This window comes from Paroedura picta, chromosome 7 (assembly GCF_049243985.1).
Source record: "Paroedura picta isolate Pp20150507F chromosome 7, Ppicta_v3.0, whole genome shotgun sequence".
Taxonomy (NCBI): domain Eukaryota; kingdom Metazoa; phylum Chordata; class Lepidosauria; order Squamata; family Gekkonidae; genus Paroedura; species Paroedura picta.
In genome coordinates, this window is record NC_135375.1 from 20,657,210 (window position 1) to 20,674,473 (window position 17,264).

At 46.7% G+C, this 17,264-nt stretch overlaps 1 protein-coding gene across 5 annotated transcripts in view; it reads right to left on the reverse strand.

Moving 5' to 3' along the window:
• The window catches only part of CPLANE1 (ciliogenesis and planar polarity effector complex subunit 1), a 66,654-nt gene that overhangs the window by 701 nt on the left and 48,689 nt on the right, over positions 1 to 17,264 (reverse strand). For 3 of the 5 annotated variants that reach the window (XM_077347000.1, XM_077346994.1, XM_077346997.1), the window contains 14 exons: positions 16,974 to 17,072; positions 16,614 to 16,706; positions 14,596 to 14,717; positions 13,318 to 13,513; positions 12,597 to 12,841; positions 11,235 to 11,334; positions 10,793 to 10,942; positions 10,047 to 10,080; positions 8,765 to 8,896; positions 7,420 to 7,585; positions 5,117 to 5,178; positions 4,439 to 4,603; positions 3,111 to 3,208; positions 687 to 826 (listed from right to left, as the gene is read on the reverse strand). In XM_077347000.1, coding sequence (XP_077203115.1) covers positions 687 to 826; positions 3,111 to 3,208; positions 4,439 to 4,603; positions 5,117 to 5,178; positions 7,420 to 7,585; positions 8,765 to 8,896; positions 10,047 to 10,080; positions 10,793 to 10,942; positions 11,235 to 11,334; positions 12,597 to 12,841; positions 13,318 to 13,513; positions 14,596 to 14,717; positions 16,614 to 16,706; positions 16,974 to 17,072 — 1,802 coding nt within the window. The remainder of the gene's footprint in view (positions 1 to 686; positions 827 to 3,110; positions 3,209 to 4,438; positions 4,604 to 5,116; positions 5,179 to 7,419; positions 7,586 to 8,764; positions 8,897 to 10,046; positions 10,081 to 10,792; positions 10,943 to 11,234; positions 11,335 to 12,596; positions 12,842 to 13,317; positions 13,514 to 14,595; positions 14,718 to 16,613; positions 16,707 to 16,973; positions 17,073 to 17,264) is intronic. The other 2 variants (XM_077346998.1, XM_077346999.1) reach the window with 2 other exon arrangements.

A 17,264-nucleotide genomic window follows, 5' to 3' on the forward strand; every position in this document is an offset into this window, starting at 1 on the left:
AAAATGACAATTTCTCCCATCCTGAACAGACAAAAGTAAAATGGTAATTTTTAAATGCCCCTTCCTGAGGCAGCGAGGACTGGAGAGGGGGTGGCCCTTCAGTTTCTCAATGAAACGAACAGCCCTTTGCGGTTTAAAGGGCTGCTGGACCACAGACTACCGTTAACAACAAAAGGCTTTTCAAACTGACCCCTGATATTTACTGGGAGAAAAATATTCGGAATTTATCAGGAGAGCCTTTCTTGCTATTGGATATTGCCAACCCCAACTTGTACAAGAAATACTGGAAATGTTATATGTGACCAAATACCCCTAGTTGCAGTAAAGCTCCTGTCTGGACAAACTCTGTTTACAGGGGGATTCAAACTTGTGAACTATCTAAATCTGCAGTTCATATCATGCCAAAAAGGTGGATATTGAAACATCATAGTAAGGCACATGAAGCAGCCTTGCTGGTTTACCATGGGGAGTATTGTCTCCTCTGATGAGGCCCCAAATGGAGATCTTGTCCATCCATCTCCTACCTGATCCTTTCAACTGGAGATACCTGGGATTTAACCAGGCTGGGGGGGGGGTGGATTCTGCATGCAAAGCAGGTATTTGTTCACTGATCTGTGACCACATCCCTCTTTTCCAGGCCGCTAGAAAATATAAAGTCAGGCTGGGTGTCGATTTCCAAGCCTTACCTGTAGATGGTGGGAGTTGGAAGTGCCATACAAAATCTGCTGGATCTCACTGGGGATGCTCCAGCCACTCACATCCTCTTCACTCTCCTCAGTTATCTGAGCAGCTAGGTGGGTAGATGCAGGTCTTCTCTGATCAGAAGCTGTAGGGGTATACAAATGGTTAAGTCTGGTCTTATGTGCAGTTATTTCCCTCCATCAAATCACTCTAGCTCTGGAGCCTTTTTATTTCCACAACTTAGACTGACGTGTTTTATATGAAATAACATCATGTGGATCAGTTGTACTCATTGTCCTACACGCCATGGTGCTCCTTGGGAGGTGGGGGTCTACCATTCTTAACTTGTCACGGTGGGGGACTAGCACAGGCAACATGAAGGCCAGTCCTCCACTGCAGAGGACATGGCATGTCCTCTTCAGCTTCTATTCTAATAGGGTGATCCTCAGAACAACGTCCACATTAAACATGTTGCTATAGCATATTTAACTGTTGTACAGATTCAAATGCCCCGCTTCAGAGTTCAAGGGGCACACGGCAGAAAGCTCTGCACCTCCTGTCAGTCTCACACAGGTCCCACCAAAGGTAGCTCAAAGTCTTCAAGAGTTCTCAGCAAAGGGGGTGGATACCACAACTTGACTTTAGCTCATCATTTTTAAGGATTTTCTTTGTCTCCCATCCCTGTCCAGTAGCTGAGAAGCTACCTTATATGTAAGGAAAACCAATTTCTGTCTGGAGATTTGCTTCTCTGGAGTTGGAGTATTTTAAAAACCAAGCAACGGGAAGTCTGCTAATGCACGGGTAGTCAACCTGTGGTCCTCCAGATGTCCATGGACTACAGTTCCCATGAGCCCCTGCCAGTATTTGCTGGCAGGGGCTCATGGGAATTGTAGTCCATGGACATCTGGAGGACCACAGGTTGACTACCCCTGGGCTAATGCACAGTCCCCATGTGTGCCTGCACAGAAGATCGATGATGGACTGTGACTGGCCCAAGGCCACCCAGCAGGCTTCATGGGGAGGAGCAGTGCATCCAACCTAGTTCTCTAGATCAGTGGTCCGCAACCTTTTTCAGGCTGCGGACCGGCAACGGCAGGGAGGGCAATTGCCCAGCCGTGCATGCGCGGGGATGCTGCGCATGCCTGTTTGTGGCTGCGCATGGCGCAAATGCGCGAATGCGCATGTGCGACCCGGCCACACAAGCACGGGGTGCCGCACATGCGCGTTCGCGGCAGGGCATGGCACAAACACGCATGTGCGGCCTGCCGCGGCCCTGCGGACCACCGCTCTAGATAACCACATTGGCTCCCATGACAGACACAACTAATCCTTTTACATGGTGGATGAGGAAAGAGAAAGCATTTTCTTAACAGGCAGTTTACAGTAAATCTATCTAGAAAATGTGTATGCTGCGTGTGCAAAGCCCTGGTTGAGACAGCTCACAACAAAACCATTAGAAAAGGCTAGGATTAAAAACAGCGTGAAGTACTTCACACAGCCTAAAATGGTAGAATAGTCCTCGGGCCAGAATCAGGCCATAAAGCAGATAAGAGGTAAAAACCTGCTTTTTTTTTTTGAAGGAATGTTTTAGCCTGGCAACTAAAGGAAAGAAAGGCAGATGCCAGGCAGAGCCAAGCCCTGTCTCTGGTCTTTGCAGCACAGGCACAGAGAGCATTGACGCTCAAGTGGTGGGTGGGATGCGGCCCTTCAGGATGCCTCACCTGCCTTAGTTCATAGAATCAAAGAATCATAGAGTTGGAAGGGGCCATACAGGCCATCGAGTCCCACCCCCTGCTCAACGCAGGATCTGCCCAAAGCATCCTAAAGCATCCAAGAAAAGTGTGTATCCAACCTTTGCTTGAAGACTGCCAGTGAGGGGGAGCTCACCACCTCCTTAGGCAGCCTATTCCACTGCTGAACTACTCTGACTGTGAAAAAAATGTTCCTGATATCTAGCCTATATCGTTGTACTTGAAGTTTAAACCCATTACTGCGTGGCCTCTCCTCTGCCGCCAACGGAAACAGCATCCTGTCCTCCTCCAAATGACAACCCCTCAAATACTTAAAGAGGGCTATCATGTCCCCTCTCAACCTCCTTTTCTCCAGGCTGAACATTCCCAAGTCCTTCAACCTATCTTCATAGGGCTTGGTCCCTCTCCTGTAGTGCTAATGGTTAGTGGCCTTACTGAGTTAACAGTGTAGGTGTTGTGAGGGTCTCCCTTGATGATGCACTTCTGAGCCCTAATGCAGCCCAGCGAACCTTCCCCCACCTCGGCAATGTAATCTGCTAGTTGCGTCTGTCTCCTACACAAACTCCTCCCACTGCATCCGGCCTCCCAGCATGGAAACGCTTCAGCAGCAGGCTGTGATGCGGCTCTCCGAGCGAATGCTGTATGTCAACTGCACAACGGGATCTCTCGCGCTCTTACCTTTCCTCCAAGTCGTGTCACAAGGTAGACTGGAAAAGGATCTTGTCTGACCCAGCCCAGCTCTGGAAGCGGCATTGTTCCTTGCAGTTTGGTTGTGTCTAAAAGGGAAGCACCATGTTTCGATCATTACACAACAAACTATGCTCAAAGTGGACCACGAGCACTTCTCAGAATGGTGTGTGTGTGTGTGTGTGGGGGGGGGAAATCAGACCTGGGGAACAACACAACCTCACAGCACTGCGGATACAGAGCCGTTAATCTTGCAATGGCTAATGAATCACTGATTTATGTAGAGTCTGTCTTTCTCACTGAGACTCAAGGGGGGTTACATGGTGCAAGCCAGGGCGATCAGCAGGATGAAGCGCCATCTAAAAAGCAATGTATTAGGACTGAAATAAAGTATTAAACGTGAAATTTAAAACAATGCAAGGAATGGCATTGCACAAGTAGAAATAAAATGTTCTAGCAGCATGGTAAAAACAGACCGCAACAGGTAATACATGTTAGAGGTATCATTCACAATCCTCTTCCCTTTATTGAAGCCAGGGGTGCAACCATAAGCCCGGGGCTACACTCTCCAATCTGTTTGTCTTGGCGAGTCTCAGACCTTGCCAAGTGACCATGGCAGACTCCTCTGTGCTGCACCCATATTTCGATCCACCTGGGCTTTGAGCTTTGCTGCTGATTCTTTGTAATCTGGTGCTCCCTGAACATCTGGTGAGGCCTGGTCTTTTGGTTTTCAACCCTTGTTCATTCTGTTTGTGGATGTTTTTACGATTTATTGTGGGCTGTGGCTTTTTGCAATTGTCAAGACTGGAATTTTTAACTGATGCTTCATGGATGCACTTTCAATTAAGACGGTAAGCTGCCAGCCCCCCTCCCAAAATAACGCCACGGTGGGCTATACAGCTGGGGGGGGGGAGAGAGAGCATTCTAGCCAGGGTTGAGGAAGACTGGTTACTCAATCCCCCTTTCTCTGTGCTTAAGGCTCTAAGAGAACCACTGCCAGGCGGGGGAAAGGACTGTGATTGGTTTGAATGGAGACAGATAATGGGAGTGATTTTTAGTGCTAATGTATTTGCTTAGCAGTGTGACTTGAATATAAGTCACCTTGGGATTCCGCTCTGCAGGACACAGGCAGGGTAACAACCATCCTAAAAAAGAAATGTAGAAAGTATTGGGAGTATTGTCTCAGTCACCCTGGGCATCTGTCTTCCCTGGATGCTCCTGCTCGGACGCACGGCACCCCGCAACAAGCAAAATCTGGTTCTCGCTTGGGAAACCTGAAGTGAGACACCTGAGGGTGATGGAGAGCTTAAATACGCTACCTTCCAGCCGAAGAGATGCGTGGCCTCTTGACGTCTTGAGGCAAACTTGCCCTAGGGGACGATCCAGGCTCTTTGGAAGGAAGCTGCACTGTGTCTGATAGCAGCTCGTGCATCAGGGTGAGGGCCTGCGACACTCTGAGGTTATGATGCTCAGACAACAAGATTCTCAAGAGGGAAAAAGAGTAAAACAAAAAGGAAAGCACGTGAGAAGAAGAGCTGGGGTTTGCTACCTGAAGGAGTCCCAAAGCAGCTTACAAACACCGTTCCCTTCCTCTCTCCGCAACAGCCACCCTGTGAAGTAGGTGAGACTGACAGAGCTCTTAAGAGAACTCTGTGAGGACAGCTCTGAAAGAATTGTGACCAGTGCATGGTCTCCCAGCTGCATGTGAAGGAGCAGGGAATCAAACCCCGCTGCTCTTAACCACCACACCACGCTGACCAATATGCATTTGTTAATTCAATAATTGAATCAGAGGGAATATGTTAGTGACATGTTCCATCAATCAGCTGAAAACAGCAATCATCTGACTATCCTGATGGCTACTGGCAGGTCATTGAAAGGCTTGCAGCAGGACATAAGGACCTGGCCCCTGACACTCTTTGTTGGCTGCCACAACTAAAAGAACAGCACAAAATGAAAAAGCTAGAACAGTGCTGGGGGTGGAAAAACCCACTTACTTGTCTTTTTCCTCTTTCTTTTTTTGCTGCAGTTTAATTTCCCGTGATGTATATCCAAGCTGCTGTAGGAAAAAAATAGCAAACAGATCTCATCACTGCTGATAGACATTTATCGCAGGCAATTTTTCAAGGCTAGGATTTTTGGAACGGGGCAGAATGGAAGTCATTGGTGCAGGCAGCCAGCGGCTAGCAGGAATCTGGACATTGGTGGTTTTTGAGATAATCATGGGCTGCTACTGTGCCTTCTGCTGAAAACAGTCCAAAATCCATTAGCTAATACCATAAGGAAGGCTGAGCATCAAAGAATTGAGGCTTTTGAACTCTGATGCTGGAGAAGACTGCAAGGCGAACAAACCGGTCAGTCCTAGAGGAGGTCAGCCCTGACTGCTCCTTAGAAGGCCAGATCCTGAAGATGAAACTCAAATACTTTGGCCACCTCATGAGAAGGAAGGACTCCCTGGAGAAGAGCCTAATGCTGGATGAGATTGAGGGCAAAAGAAGAAGGGGACGACAGAGAATGAGGTGGCTGGTTGGAGTCCCTGAAGCAGTCGGTGCAAACTTAAATGGACTCCACGGAATGGTAGGGGACAGGAAAGCCTGGAGGATCATTGTCCATGGGGTCGCGATGGGTCGGACATGACTTTGCACCTAACAACAACAACAACAAATGCTCTTAGCTGCACAGCTGGTTTGGTTAGCTACTTTGCTATCATTTGAATCCAGTAGAACTTTAGAAACCAACAAGATTAGGTGTGTGTGTGGGGGGGAGAGGTATTAGCTTTTGAGAGACAAAGCTCATACTCCCAAAATCTCACTGGTTTCTTAAGGTGCTTCTGGACTCAAATCTAGCTCTCCTACTGCAGACCTACACGGTCACCTGTTGAAGTGACCATGCAACCGTCACTCCTAGCAAGTACTCTGAACATGTCACACTGCATTCCCCATGCACTGATGAGACGTGCTGTTTCCCTCCTCAGTATTAACGGAGCTGAAAATAGTTGCATGCAGAAGGCAGCCACTTTCCCATGTTATTTACACGTATGGTTGTGCACTGGCCAGCACTAAACCAGATGTGACTGGTTATTCTGAATCACGAAGGGTTCGTGGACAGAGTCCGAGAGGGATCTGGGTCTGAATCTGCACTCTGCCAGGGAAGCTTGCTGGGTGACTCTAGTCCGGCCACACAGCTCAGGTTAACCCACTGCACAGGGCTGCCGTGAGAATAAGACTGAGGTGAGAAGAGGATGATGTTAGCTGCTTTGGGTGCCCTTCGGGGGGGATGGAAATGAATTTACACAGCTGCTTCCATTCTGAGAAGAAAGGGTCCAAAGAGATGCTGCAAGGGCACCACTTCTAATCCGAATGAACTGCAAACTGCATCCTTGTGGCTGGCTGCAGAATACCAGCCCAAGGAAGAAGATTTTGCTGTGGTCAGGTGTCTGCTTTAGCCCAGTCCACAGCAGTGGAGCTGCTTCTGGTAATGCCTCTCAGAGGGAGACCTCTCTTGGGCTACACAGGTTCATGGAGGGGGCTTTAGAGGGCTGTCCTCATCCCCAATGGTATCATCACATTACCATCCATCCACTGTTATTACTGCACTGGCCTTAGCTGAATGGATTAATGCAGTGGTCCCCAAACCCCGGTCCGGGGATCGGTCCCAGTCCGTGGATCAGTCGGTACTGGGCCACGGCACCTCCTTGTCCTCCTCCCTGACTGCTGCCTCGGGGGCTGCCCTGCCACTCTGCCACTGGCTCACCTTTGGTGCTCTCCAGTGGCCGCCATGGCTGGGGCTCCCCCTCGGCGTGGCACTGTGCAGCTGCTGCTGGCAGCGCCCCCCAGCGGGTGGCGGGAAGTCAGGGGTGCCAGCGGGAAAGCAAGTGGAGCAGGGGCTCAGGCAGCGGTGAAGTCCCTCGGCAAAAGACTACCCCCCCCCCCAGGTCTCAGTAAAATTGTCAAGCGTGGACTGGTCCCCGGTGATAAAAAGGCTGGGGATCACTGGGTTAATGGATGTTTGGGGCTGATCCAGCATGGAGCAGAGAGTTGAACTTGAGAGCCTGTATGGTCCCTTCCAACTCTATGATTCTTCTGGATCAGTTTATAAGGGGAGGATGCAGAATGCAGGCCCAATAACGGTATGTAAATAATTCCCCATGAACCCTAAATCAAAATACAGCTGTTTATATGTGCACTTTATTCCATCAAGAGAGAAATCCTAATCTACTGAGACTTTAAGGGCCTCCCTCCCAGGAAATGGCTTTTAGGACTGCCCGGTAAAATAAGCAGTTCTAAGCAAATGATCTCACCAAGTTATTTCTCCTCTGAAAAGGACTGTGTTCCTTTTCTCTTTGTTCCGTCAGCTTTTGGAGATACTCATTCAGTCTTTCCTTTCGCTTTCTTTTCATCCAGGCTTGTAACTCTTTTCTCTCCTGTTCCGTTCGATGTGAAGGACCGCCCACTGTGGCGGAGTGTCTGAAACAAAGCACAAACGGAACAAGTCAGAAATGCCTCACAACAGGGGTAGTCAACCTGTGGCCCTCCAGATGCCCATGGACCACAATTCCCACGAGCCCCTGCCAGCGTTTGCTGGCAGGGGCTCCTGGGAATTGTAGTCCAGGGACATCTGGAGGACCACAGGTTGACTTCCCCTGCCTCACAAGGCAGACTGGTTGAATAAACTGATGGAATATGGGCCAAAGGGAAGCGTAACAAATTTAATGCAAAACAGATCAACATTAGATTTTAGAAAGAAGTGGAGTCCAATATTAGACAATTTTTTCGTGATATGATAAAAGGGAAATAAATGTTTATATGAAGTGCATATAAATGATGGAAATACGAACTCAGGAAGGGGGGATGATAGGTACAATGGAAAAATATATAAGATATTGATATTTTTAATATTCATAGTCCTGTCAAGGAAATAGATGGTATTCTTTTCTTCTGTATTTTTCTGAATACATTAATAAAATTGTAACAAAAAAGAGAAGTTCCTCAATGAGTAGTTCTTCCAGCCTTGGTTATTTATGCCCAGGAGAAATTTCCTCAGGGCCTGCAAGACGGAGCTCTTCAGCCAGGTATTCGGTTGAAGCTGGGGCAAGTCAGCTCTATGGGCCCCTCCTCGCCACAGCTGGAACATCAAGCTGACTCCCCATTACACCCCCCGCGAGGCACTGGGTGGAGAGGGTTAGTCAAGCTACGGGGAGGGGAGGGGGGCAGGGGTGGTTAGTTTTTCACCACCGAGGATTTTGTGAGGGTGGAGTTTTGTGATTTTACTGTGCTATGGCATTGCATCCTACTAGCTCTTTGCCGCAGCCCCCCGGCTCAATCTCCAAATCTCTAGGAGTTTCACAACTGGAAGCTGACCACTCTACCCTCCTTATCCCCCACTGGTGGCGGGGGGGGGGGGGGTAGGTAGGTGTCTGTTGTGCTTCCAGCATATCTGGCATGAGCAAACTATGAATATCCAAGATAGACACGACAGTAAGTTTCAGGCCACCACGGTCTGTCTAATGCAACTCCGTATAAATATAAACAAAGGGCACGTATGATGTGATTTGCAGATACTCCATGTAGAACAGTTTCTTGCAACATGAATGAGTAAAATGAGTTGAGGATGCTAACCCAGTCTCTGTAAAGCTGCAAAAGTACCTGGAGATTTTTTGGGCCTGTGTTTTTGTGAGGCCCAGTTCTGCAGCTGAAATGCCACCTTCCGTCAGGAGATCAGTTATGATGTCAGTCACGCCACTCAGGCCAGTAATCTGCAAGGGATCTTCTGAGAAACTGGAAAAAGCAAACATGGGTTTGAAATCAAGAATCAAATCACTTCTCCAATCACCTTGGGCGGTGTTCATTAGAATTAGGATAGCCTGATAGCATGTGGGATCCTGCCCCTTTTGATACTGACATTATGACTGTATGAGCTGTTTCTTGCTTTTTAAATATCAAACTGCAAAATTGTTATCTGTATTTGAGGGGTAGAATCAGGATCCATCTTAGCTACAATGAAGTAATGCAAATTAACCCCAAGGTTGCTTGGATTTCCATGGCGTTCTTAATGATGTTATCAAGACAGCCAGACCAATCCCCATCTGCTGCTGCTGCTCTGTAAGGGTCTGGGGAAGGCAAGAGTCTCACTTCCTTTCTCTCCCAGCTGCTGAACACCTCTGGAAGCTGCACTTTCTAGAACACATGACATTAAATGCTGGGCATCCTGGAAACTACGTCTCCCAGAATATAGTGCCTATGGTGCCAGGGGTGAGTTGAGGAGACACTTTTCTTGATTTCCTTCTTGTATGCCCACCTACGCCAAGCAGTGACAGGTCATGTGGAAGGGAGGGCTTTTTCTCTGTCTTGGTCATACCACCAGAACTAAATCATAGTTTGGGGGGCTGTAATCATTGGCTCTTATTGGCAGTGACCATTAAAAACGGTTGAAATTCATACTCTGAGTTAAGCAAGCAAAAAACTTCAGTGGCTATGTAATTTATATATGGTATGTTCTGCCTAACTTATAGAAAAGTGAATAATAATCTGAAATCTCTTTTTTATTATATCAAAATACATAATATGACATCAGCACTAAGCTAGGAGCATATATATATTATATAAATTACTTATTCGTCTCATCTAGGAAGCACTCCACACACTTACCGAAGGAAAGAAGTAATTAAAACTCTTATCCTTCAACACATATCTCACTAATCTACAGGTCTGTCCCAGTTTCTCATGACAGTGATGACATTACATTGGAACAGGGTTCAATACATGCCAAGAACAAGTGATAAATGCACGGATACATGGAGAAGAGGGGGCGAAAATGGGGGGTTACTGGATGTCATATATTTCTATATAACTTTCCCAGGGAGGAGACCAATCCCTCCAACAACACTTCTGGTTTCAGTATGGTGTTAAAATGTTTTGCAATACACACCTTTCATCCAGGCCTTCAAGTCTAGAATAAATATCTACAAAAAAACACACACAAAAGATCCTATCAATGAAATGAATCATAGGAAAGAAAGATATGTCTCTTGGCAATTAGCTGCCTGTGGAAGAGGTTGGAAGGCTATGACAGGGTTTCCAAAGGAGGTGACAGAGTCACTTTCTCCATGCATCAACTAGGACAATAATGTCAAAGCGGAGGCGGTAACATGCTTTTATTACCCCCCCTCCAGATTTCAGTTTCTGCCCCTCAGCAATACTCCTTACCCAGCTTACAGACTAATAAGAGGTTCAGGGTATGGACTTGCAAGAGTCAAAGCTCTCTTTGTCAGACAATAAGCAGGAAGGGAGACCTGAGTCTTTTTATCCCACTCAGAAGGTGGGAAGGGGTTCGTTAAGAATGCTTGAAGAGGATGCAAGAGGACCATAAATCTTGTAAGCAGCTTGATCAGAGCAGAGGAGAAATGCTCGGAGGAAGAAAATTAGTGAGAAACCCTGCCTTAGTTAAAATACTGCCCCTATGCAGTATAGAGAGAAATCTTTACTGGATATATTATTCCTATTAATATTATTAAATTGGATTTGTTACCCACCGCTATCGGCGGTCCATCTTGCGGCGGGTTACAGAATAAAACCCCACATAAAACAATTATTATAACCCCATTAAAATATAACACACACCCTGATATCTGATATCACCAAAAGTAATGCAGAAAAGCAACTAGCGGATGCTACCTGAAGCCGACTTTCTGGCACTGAGAAGATCAGCTGCTGACGTTGAATGAGAAACAGAGGGAGCAGCGTACTTGTTTTGCAAAGAGCCTGGCTTTAAAACATCTTCCTCCTCCGTGAAATCCTCCAAAATCAGGTGGGCTGAATAGCGCTCTGTTTCAACAGAAAGACAAGGGAACCACATATGTCAAGTCAGAAGCAAACAATGCAGGCGCGCTTTAAGGTTAGCTACAATTCAGGACACCTGAGTGACGGGCTGCTTTTCTCATGTCCCCGATATCCTCGTATTCATTTCAAGGTGTTATTAAAACCGCTCTTCTTTCCCATCTATCCCCGTGTCACTGGGGACAAGGCTTTCTCTCTTCCACTTCCACTGCAAGCCCATGTCCTTCCTTATTTAAGTTTAATGTCTTATAGCTCAACAATGGACAACAACACCACTTGCCTTCCTTGGAGACTTTAACACCCGGAGCATAGAAGGAAAGATCAGCATCTCCCGGATCAAGTTCCAGGCCTCCACTTTCATCTAGTGGTACTTTTACCAACTTTGGGGAGGGGGGGGGGAGAAAAGACGTTCCTCTTTTAGCAATGATATTCACAACACCATCAATATTTCCTTACAGAAACAAACTACATATATACAAAAAGAGATTACCATCAAAAACATTATTTCCCCATTAAACATTTTCCACTTTTAAATGCTCCAAAATCCCTAGGAAAGCTGAATCTGTGGGATTTATAGCCCAATTAAATGCAAGGAGATAATTTCTAGGAAAACAAATAGCCACAGTTAATGTAAAAGACATGTGCCCCACACATGCTACACACATGCACCCCAGGGATACAATGAAGAGCACTAAGATTCAGTGATCCACTTGCTCAGGATCCTTGGCCTAAAAGAGAGGAGACTGGCCTTGACCAGAACCAGGGCTTTTTCAGTCCTGGCCCCAACCTGCTGGGACATTCTCCCTTCTGGGACCTTCAGCAGTTCTTGAGGGCATTCCTGGAGATTTGGGTGCACAGCCTGGGAGGGTGGGCTTGGGGGAAGAGAGGGGCCTCAGGGATATGTTAAACAAAGTTAAACAAAGGAATCAGGAATTCCAAAAAGTCCATCCTACTATTCCGGCAACTTGCTCTCCCCGTGCTCTTGGTCTCCAAGTGAAGCATGGGATAATGCCGGCTTATTTCTATAACTTGGCAAATCCCCTTTATCGCAGAGCGTTTTTGCTTGCTCAGCTCAACACCTTTCCATCCGAAGTATTACAAGGGAGATTTGCCAAGATTCCTTTCGAAAATATACTATGTCCCTGTGCATTAAACACTCCTGACATCATGCAACATATCTTACTGGATTGTCCCTTGTTTATTGTCCAGCAAAGGCATATTCTATCTTTTATATCAAAATGGAGAAACCATTCAAAAGACCTGATCTGCCAATTTTTATTGAGTGATAAGGATGCCAATGTCACTTTTATTTTGGCTGAATTTTTGTCTTCAGTTTTTAAACTTAAACTGATTGATGTATCCTGACTATCTCTGTTCATTTTGCTAATCTGCTTTATGCCAATAAAGGTATTGCGTGTCCGTGTGCCATCCAAAGTGGCCATTTTCTCCATGGGAAATGCCCTCTGCTGTCTGGAGCTTTTCGATTACCATCTGGAGGTTGTCAACCCTAAATTGAAACCATGTGTGTCCAAACCCCTACGGAATATTTTTCCATTTTAAAGTGCAACTTAATTTGAACCCGTACCCTATTTGTAAAGTGACCAAGGAACGACCTCTGAAAGATCATAACGTTTAAATGTACCAGTTCAGTGTTTCTGTATTCTTGTTCCAGTCTTTCTGCCACGTTCTGTAGGGCTAGTAGCTTCTCATCCATTTGCTGTAGCTTGTCTGAAAAGTGCTGTCTGCTGATTTGTTTGGCCAACAGTCCTGGGGTGGAATGACTTCTGAAATCCTCTTGCAGCAGACCCAGTGTGAGACGGTCACCAGCCATTTCTGCCTCTAAACTCTTCAGCGAGACCTGCGATGGTTCTGTTTGAAGCGTATGCCCTTTAAATTACACGTAAACAGTAAGGCTTAACCCATTCTGGCATTTGAAACCATCAAATGCTTGTCTGTTTGTGACTTTAGCATAAAACACTCAAAGCGACATACAGCAATGAAAACAGCAGGTGGATTGTCTCCCTTCCGGGAGCAGAAGAGTCCTTCCACTTCTGCAAAAGTTTTAATAATATCGTCTGCTACTCTCTTTTTATCACGGCAGATTCATCCCATCCAAAGATGACATTCCCAAAGATCCCTCACCACAGAGGCAACAGTGGGAAAGGAGAGGGAAGGTGGAAAATCCGTCCTGTGACCAGAGCTCTGGTTATGATATTTTGGCTCTAAATAATATTATTTCTTTCTTGTAAGAACAGATTGAGAGACAGAATCTGCTAGAGACACATTTTTCTCAACAGAAAACTAATTGAAAGGAATATATTTTTCAAGAAGATTTCATTTAAAAAAAAATTATGTATTTTCACCTTCGTTCTCGAATTCTCCTGGTGGAATTGCGTTGGTGACAGATGCTGCCATGTGATGCAGTTTTGCAGAAGATACCACTCCAGGTTTCTTTGGATAGGAGGCAATGTCCTTCATGTCCGGCTCTGAGATCTCAGGCAAGTCTTTCAGAAGGGCATCATCCTCGATATCAACCACATGGATATACTTCCGTCCAGCCTAAGCCACACAGAAAGGACAACAGCTCTTATTACGATAAATTTCTCTCATTTATAGAAATGTGCTACACAATGGAAAAGCTCTCCCGGTAGGTGGCTTATTGAGACGCACAAGCATATAATCCGATACTGCATCTTTAACCCGCTCCTAGTGGAGCAGATTAAATAATTGGTTAAGGGCTCCGAGGGTGGGCCCTGTCCGTGATGAGGAAGGGTGCCCATAGGCCCCTTCCTCCGGACTGACACTTGGAGGCCCCAATTGGCAGGCGCTTTGCGCAGGCCGATTGGGCCCTCCAAGTGTCAGTCCGGCGGCAAGGGACCAATTGCGAGCCGCGCAGAGCGCGCCTTGCGATTGGTCCCTTGCAGGCGGACTGACGAATCGGGAGCAGCAAAGCGCCTCCCGATCCGCCCCCGCAACTCGCCCGCATCCGGCTGACTGCTGCTATTTTCTTCCTTGCACCCGAGACGGCCCGTTCCCGCCTGCCTGCCTGCCGACGAGGAGCCGCTGCTGGCCCAAGCCGCCTTCCACAGTGGCTGTGCCTCCCTCAACAGCCACAGCTGTGCCGCCACCGCCTTCAGCCGCCCCCCTGCCGCACAGAACGAGACGTCGCTGCTGCCCCGCCAAGCCTCGAGCACCTGCAGCCCGCTGCCGCCTACAGCTGCTGCCGGCTGCCGCCCCGCCAAGCCTCGAGCTGCTGCCGTGCGCCGGCGGCGCCGATACGACACCGCCAGGGCAGATGCTGGGACTGGGGGGCTGCGGGATAGGCTGCAGCCACAATGCCGGCGCCAGTGACAGGTCCTGACCACCGACCCCTTCTACTCTCTCCCGCCGCTGCCAATGCTCAACACCGTTTCTGCCCTGCGACGATTCAGGTAGGGCCTGCGCTGGACAGACACCTCCCGGAGCTGCCCGCCAACGTGGCAGGGTCTCAGGCCCCCCCCCATCCACAGCCTCGCCTGCGCACCCGCCCGCGCCCCACCCCGCCCGCACACCCGGCACAACTCCATAGGCCTGCTAGCGCCCGCTGCATTTAAATGGCAGCGGGCTTGATTACTAGTCAGCAAATATTTCTCATTACTGACCAATTTGGTGGCAGCATGAGATAAGGAGGATGGTGAGGGCATCTCTGTGGCTTCAGTGGGGAATCTGAGATTTAAGTACACATCTGGTGGCAACGTTTCACGGATGCATGAAGGCGACGGTTCTGTGAGGCAAGAAGGAAACAGTCAAAGTCACCAGATAGTTTTCAGTGTTCCGCAGGGCCTGCAAAACGGAGCTCTTCCGCCAGGTCTATGGTTGAAGCTGGGCGGCAAGGACGATCATGGCCCCTCTATAGGAGTGGCGGCTTGTGAGTTCCATCTGTCCCCTCCTCCCCCTTCTCCCCCCCCTGCAGAGGTATTGCTGGGGATGTTAGGGATGGGACGATGTTTCCGCCGTATCTTTATTTTATACTGTTGATATTGTTGTGGTTTAGGGCTTTATGTCAGGGGTTTTTAATGGGATTTTTTAGATTATATCTGACATTTGTAACCCACCATGAGCCTTCGGGGAGTGGCAGGAAACAAATCACCAAATAAATAAACAAATAAACAAATAAACAAACAAACGAACGCCCTGACATGCCAGAAAGCCTATCTAAAACAGCACTGGTTAAGAATTCAGAAATATTGGAAATACTGTCACTCACGTTTTCACCTGACCCAAAGCTCTATGGAGGCTGACTTCCTATATTCTTTCATGCTTAAAAAATCTCTGCATGTGTATGCAGCACCTGCTAACTGTAGAGGTTTGTATTTGCAATCAAAAAATGCACTACAGATATAGACATACTCTGCACACAAACCAGAGCCTCAAAGTTGAAGGCATTGTTGAGTACCTGGGAAATAGTTTACAGCTCTGACCCAAAGAGATCGCTATAACAAACCAGTATTTCCCATCTGCTACAACTAATTACTGTAACGGCACACTGAATAGCATTGGGTTGCATTTATCGTCTTAATCTTATTCACCTCACATGGTTACTCCAAACCTGCTCATTATTACCCTTTCAAAGGACAACTTAATGTGATCTCAGTGAGCCAACCGATGGTCTGGACTGGTAACACCACCAGACTTGCATCACAATAACATGCAATTCAACAATGCAGGGTGTTACATAAGGGCCTCCCACATAACATCTCAGTCATCTTAACCTCATAAGGTAGGTTTAGAGAACAACTAAGCAGATCTACTCAGAATCCTACTCAGGCCTATTCAATGCAGCTTGCTTCCAGGGAAGTGTTCACTGTACCTTAAGTCTACCGTATTTTGTTTATTTATAATTGAATTTCTTCACCACACCTTCCCTGTGAGCGGGGTCAGGGCAGTTCACAGTAATACTTATCCATTAAAACCGACTTTCAATAAAATATAATAAAATGCAATAAAATATTTAGAATTTTTCAATTCTAAATATGCTCCACCATTCGGATCATCATCATCTTGCTGGCAATTTTCAGCTATTTTGGCGCTATTGGGCAGAGAGGGGGGGGACCTATATTGAGGGTGAGTTTGACAGGGGAGGGGAGGGAGGCCCAATGTAATTCTGGACCACCGTAGCTTCAACCGTAGGCCTGGTAGAAGAGCACCATTTTGCAGGCCAGCTGTCTTTTCTGAGCTCAGCTGAACCTCAGCAAGTCTTTGGAAAAATTGGTGATCATACAACTGAGACCTATCAGTGAAAAAGCTGCATTAAAAACTGATGAACTGTGGCATTCAACTCATACATATATTAACAGGGGAAAGAACAAGCTCCTATTGAGTAATTTTGCAGTTATTTTATGTATAAAATTTGTCTTCAGATTTAGAGAACTGAAATTTGACTATAGCCTTCTAGTGGAAGATAATGTGATGGATTCAACCACCTTTTCCACTGGCAGAAAAGGAAGGAGGGGACCCCTTTGACCACTCAAAATGGTTCTGCTGGGGAGCATGGAAGCTGCATTGACAGTGAGATGAATTGGCAAGATTGATTTTAAAAAGCTATCTGGAGCCAACCTGCAACATTCAAGTATTTAAAAATGGGACATCGATTTAACACAAAAGCAGATAGAAAGCACACCTGATGCTGGAACAGAGATGATTGGCTGATTTTTATCAGGTTCAGAAACTATTTCTTCTGAGACAGTTTGCATATCCTGATGTGATTTAAGAACTTGATTGGTAAAAAGGAAAAAAAAGGAATCAAGATCAATCAACAGAAGGATAAAATAATCTATTGCTTATCAAAGGAGAGATATTCATGAGATAGATAACAGAATCTGGCCTTAAGCAAACAAAACTGAACGCTGCAAAAACATTCTGCTCACCATTTTGCATTCAACTATCGGAAAAGTATTTTGAAGTAAGTTAGAGGAAAACTTATTACAAGAGTTTCAGAGCCATAAAAACAGAGAAGTACAGGTTTCTATCAAATTTTAACCTGGGTCTGTATTTGTGGTAGCATCCTGGAGATCAGTGGGCCTTTTCCTTACAGAAGCCAAGTAATGTAGTCCTGCTGAAGAAATAAGTGATTCTGGGTCTGAAACAGGAGAAGATATTGTCCACATCAAAGACAAGGATTTAGCTTCTTGAAATTATTCAACAACGATTGCTAATTACATTCCCCCACAGGGGTGTGGAATAGTATTCTATAGCCCAGGGGCAGTCAAACTGCGGCCCCCCAGATGTCCATGGACTACAATTCCCATGAGCCCCTGCCAGCAAATTGTAG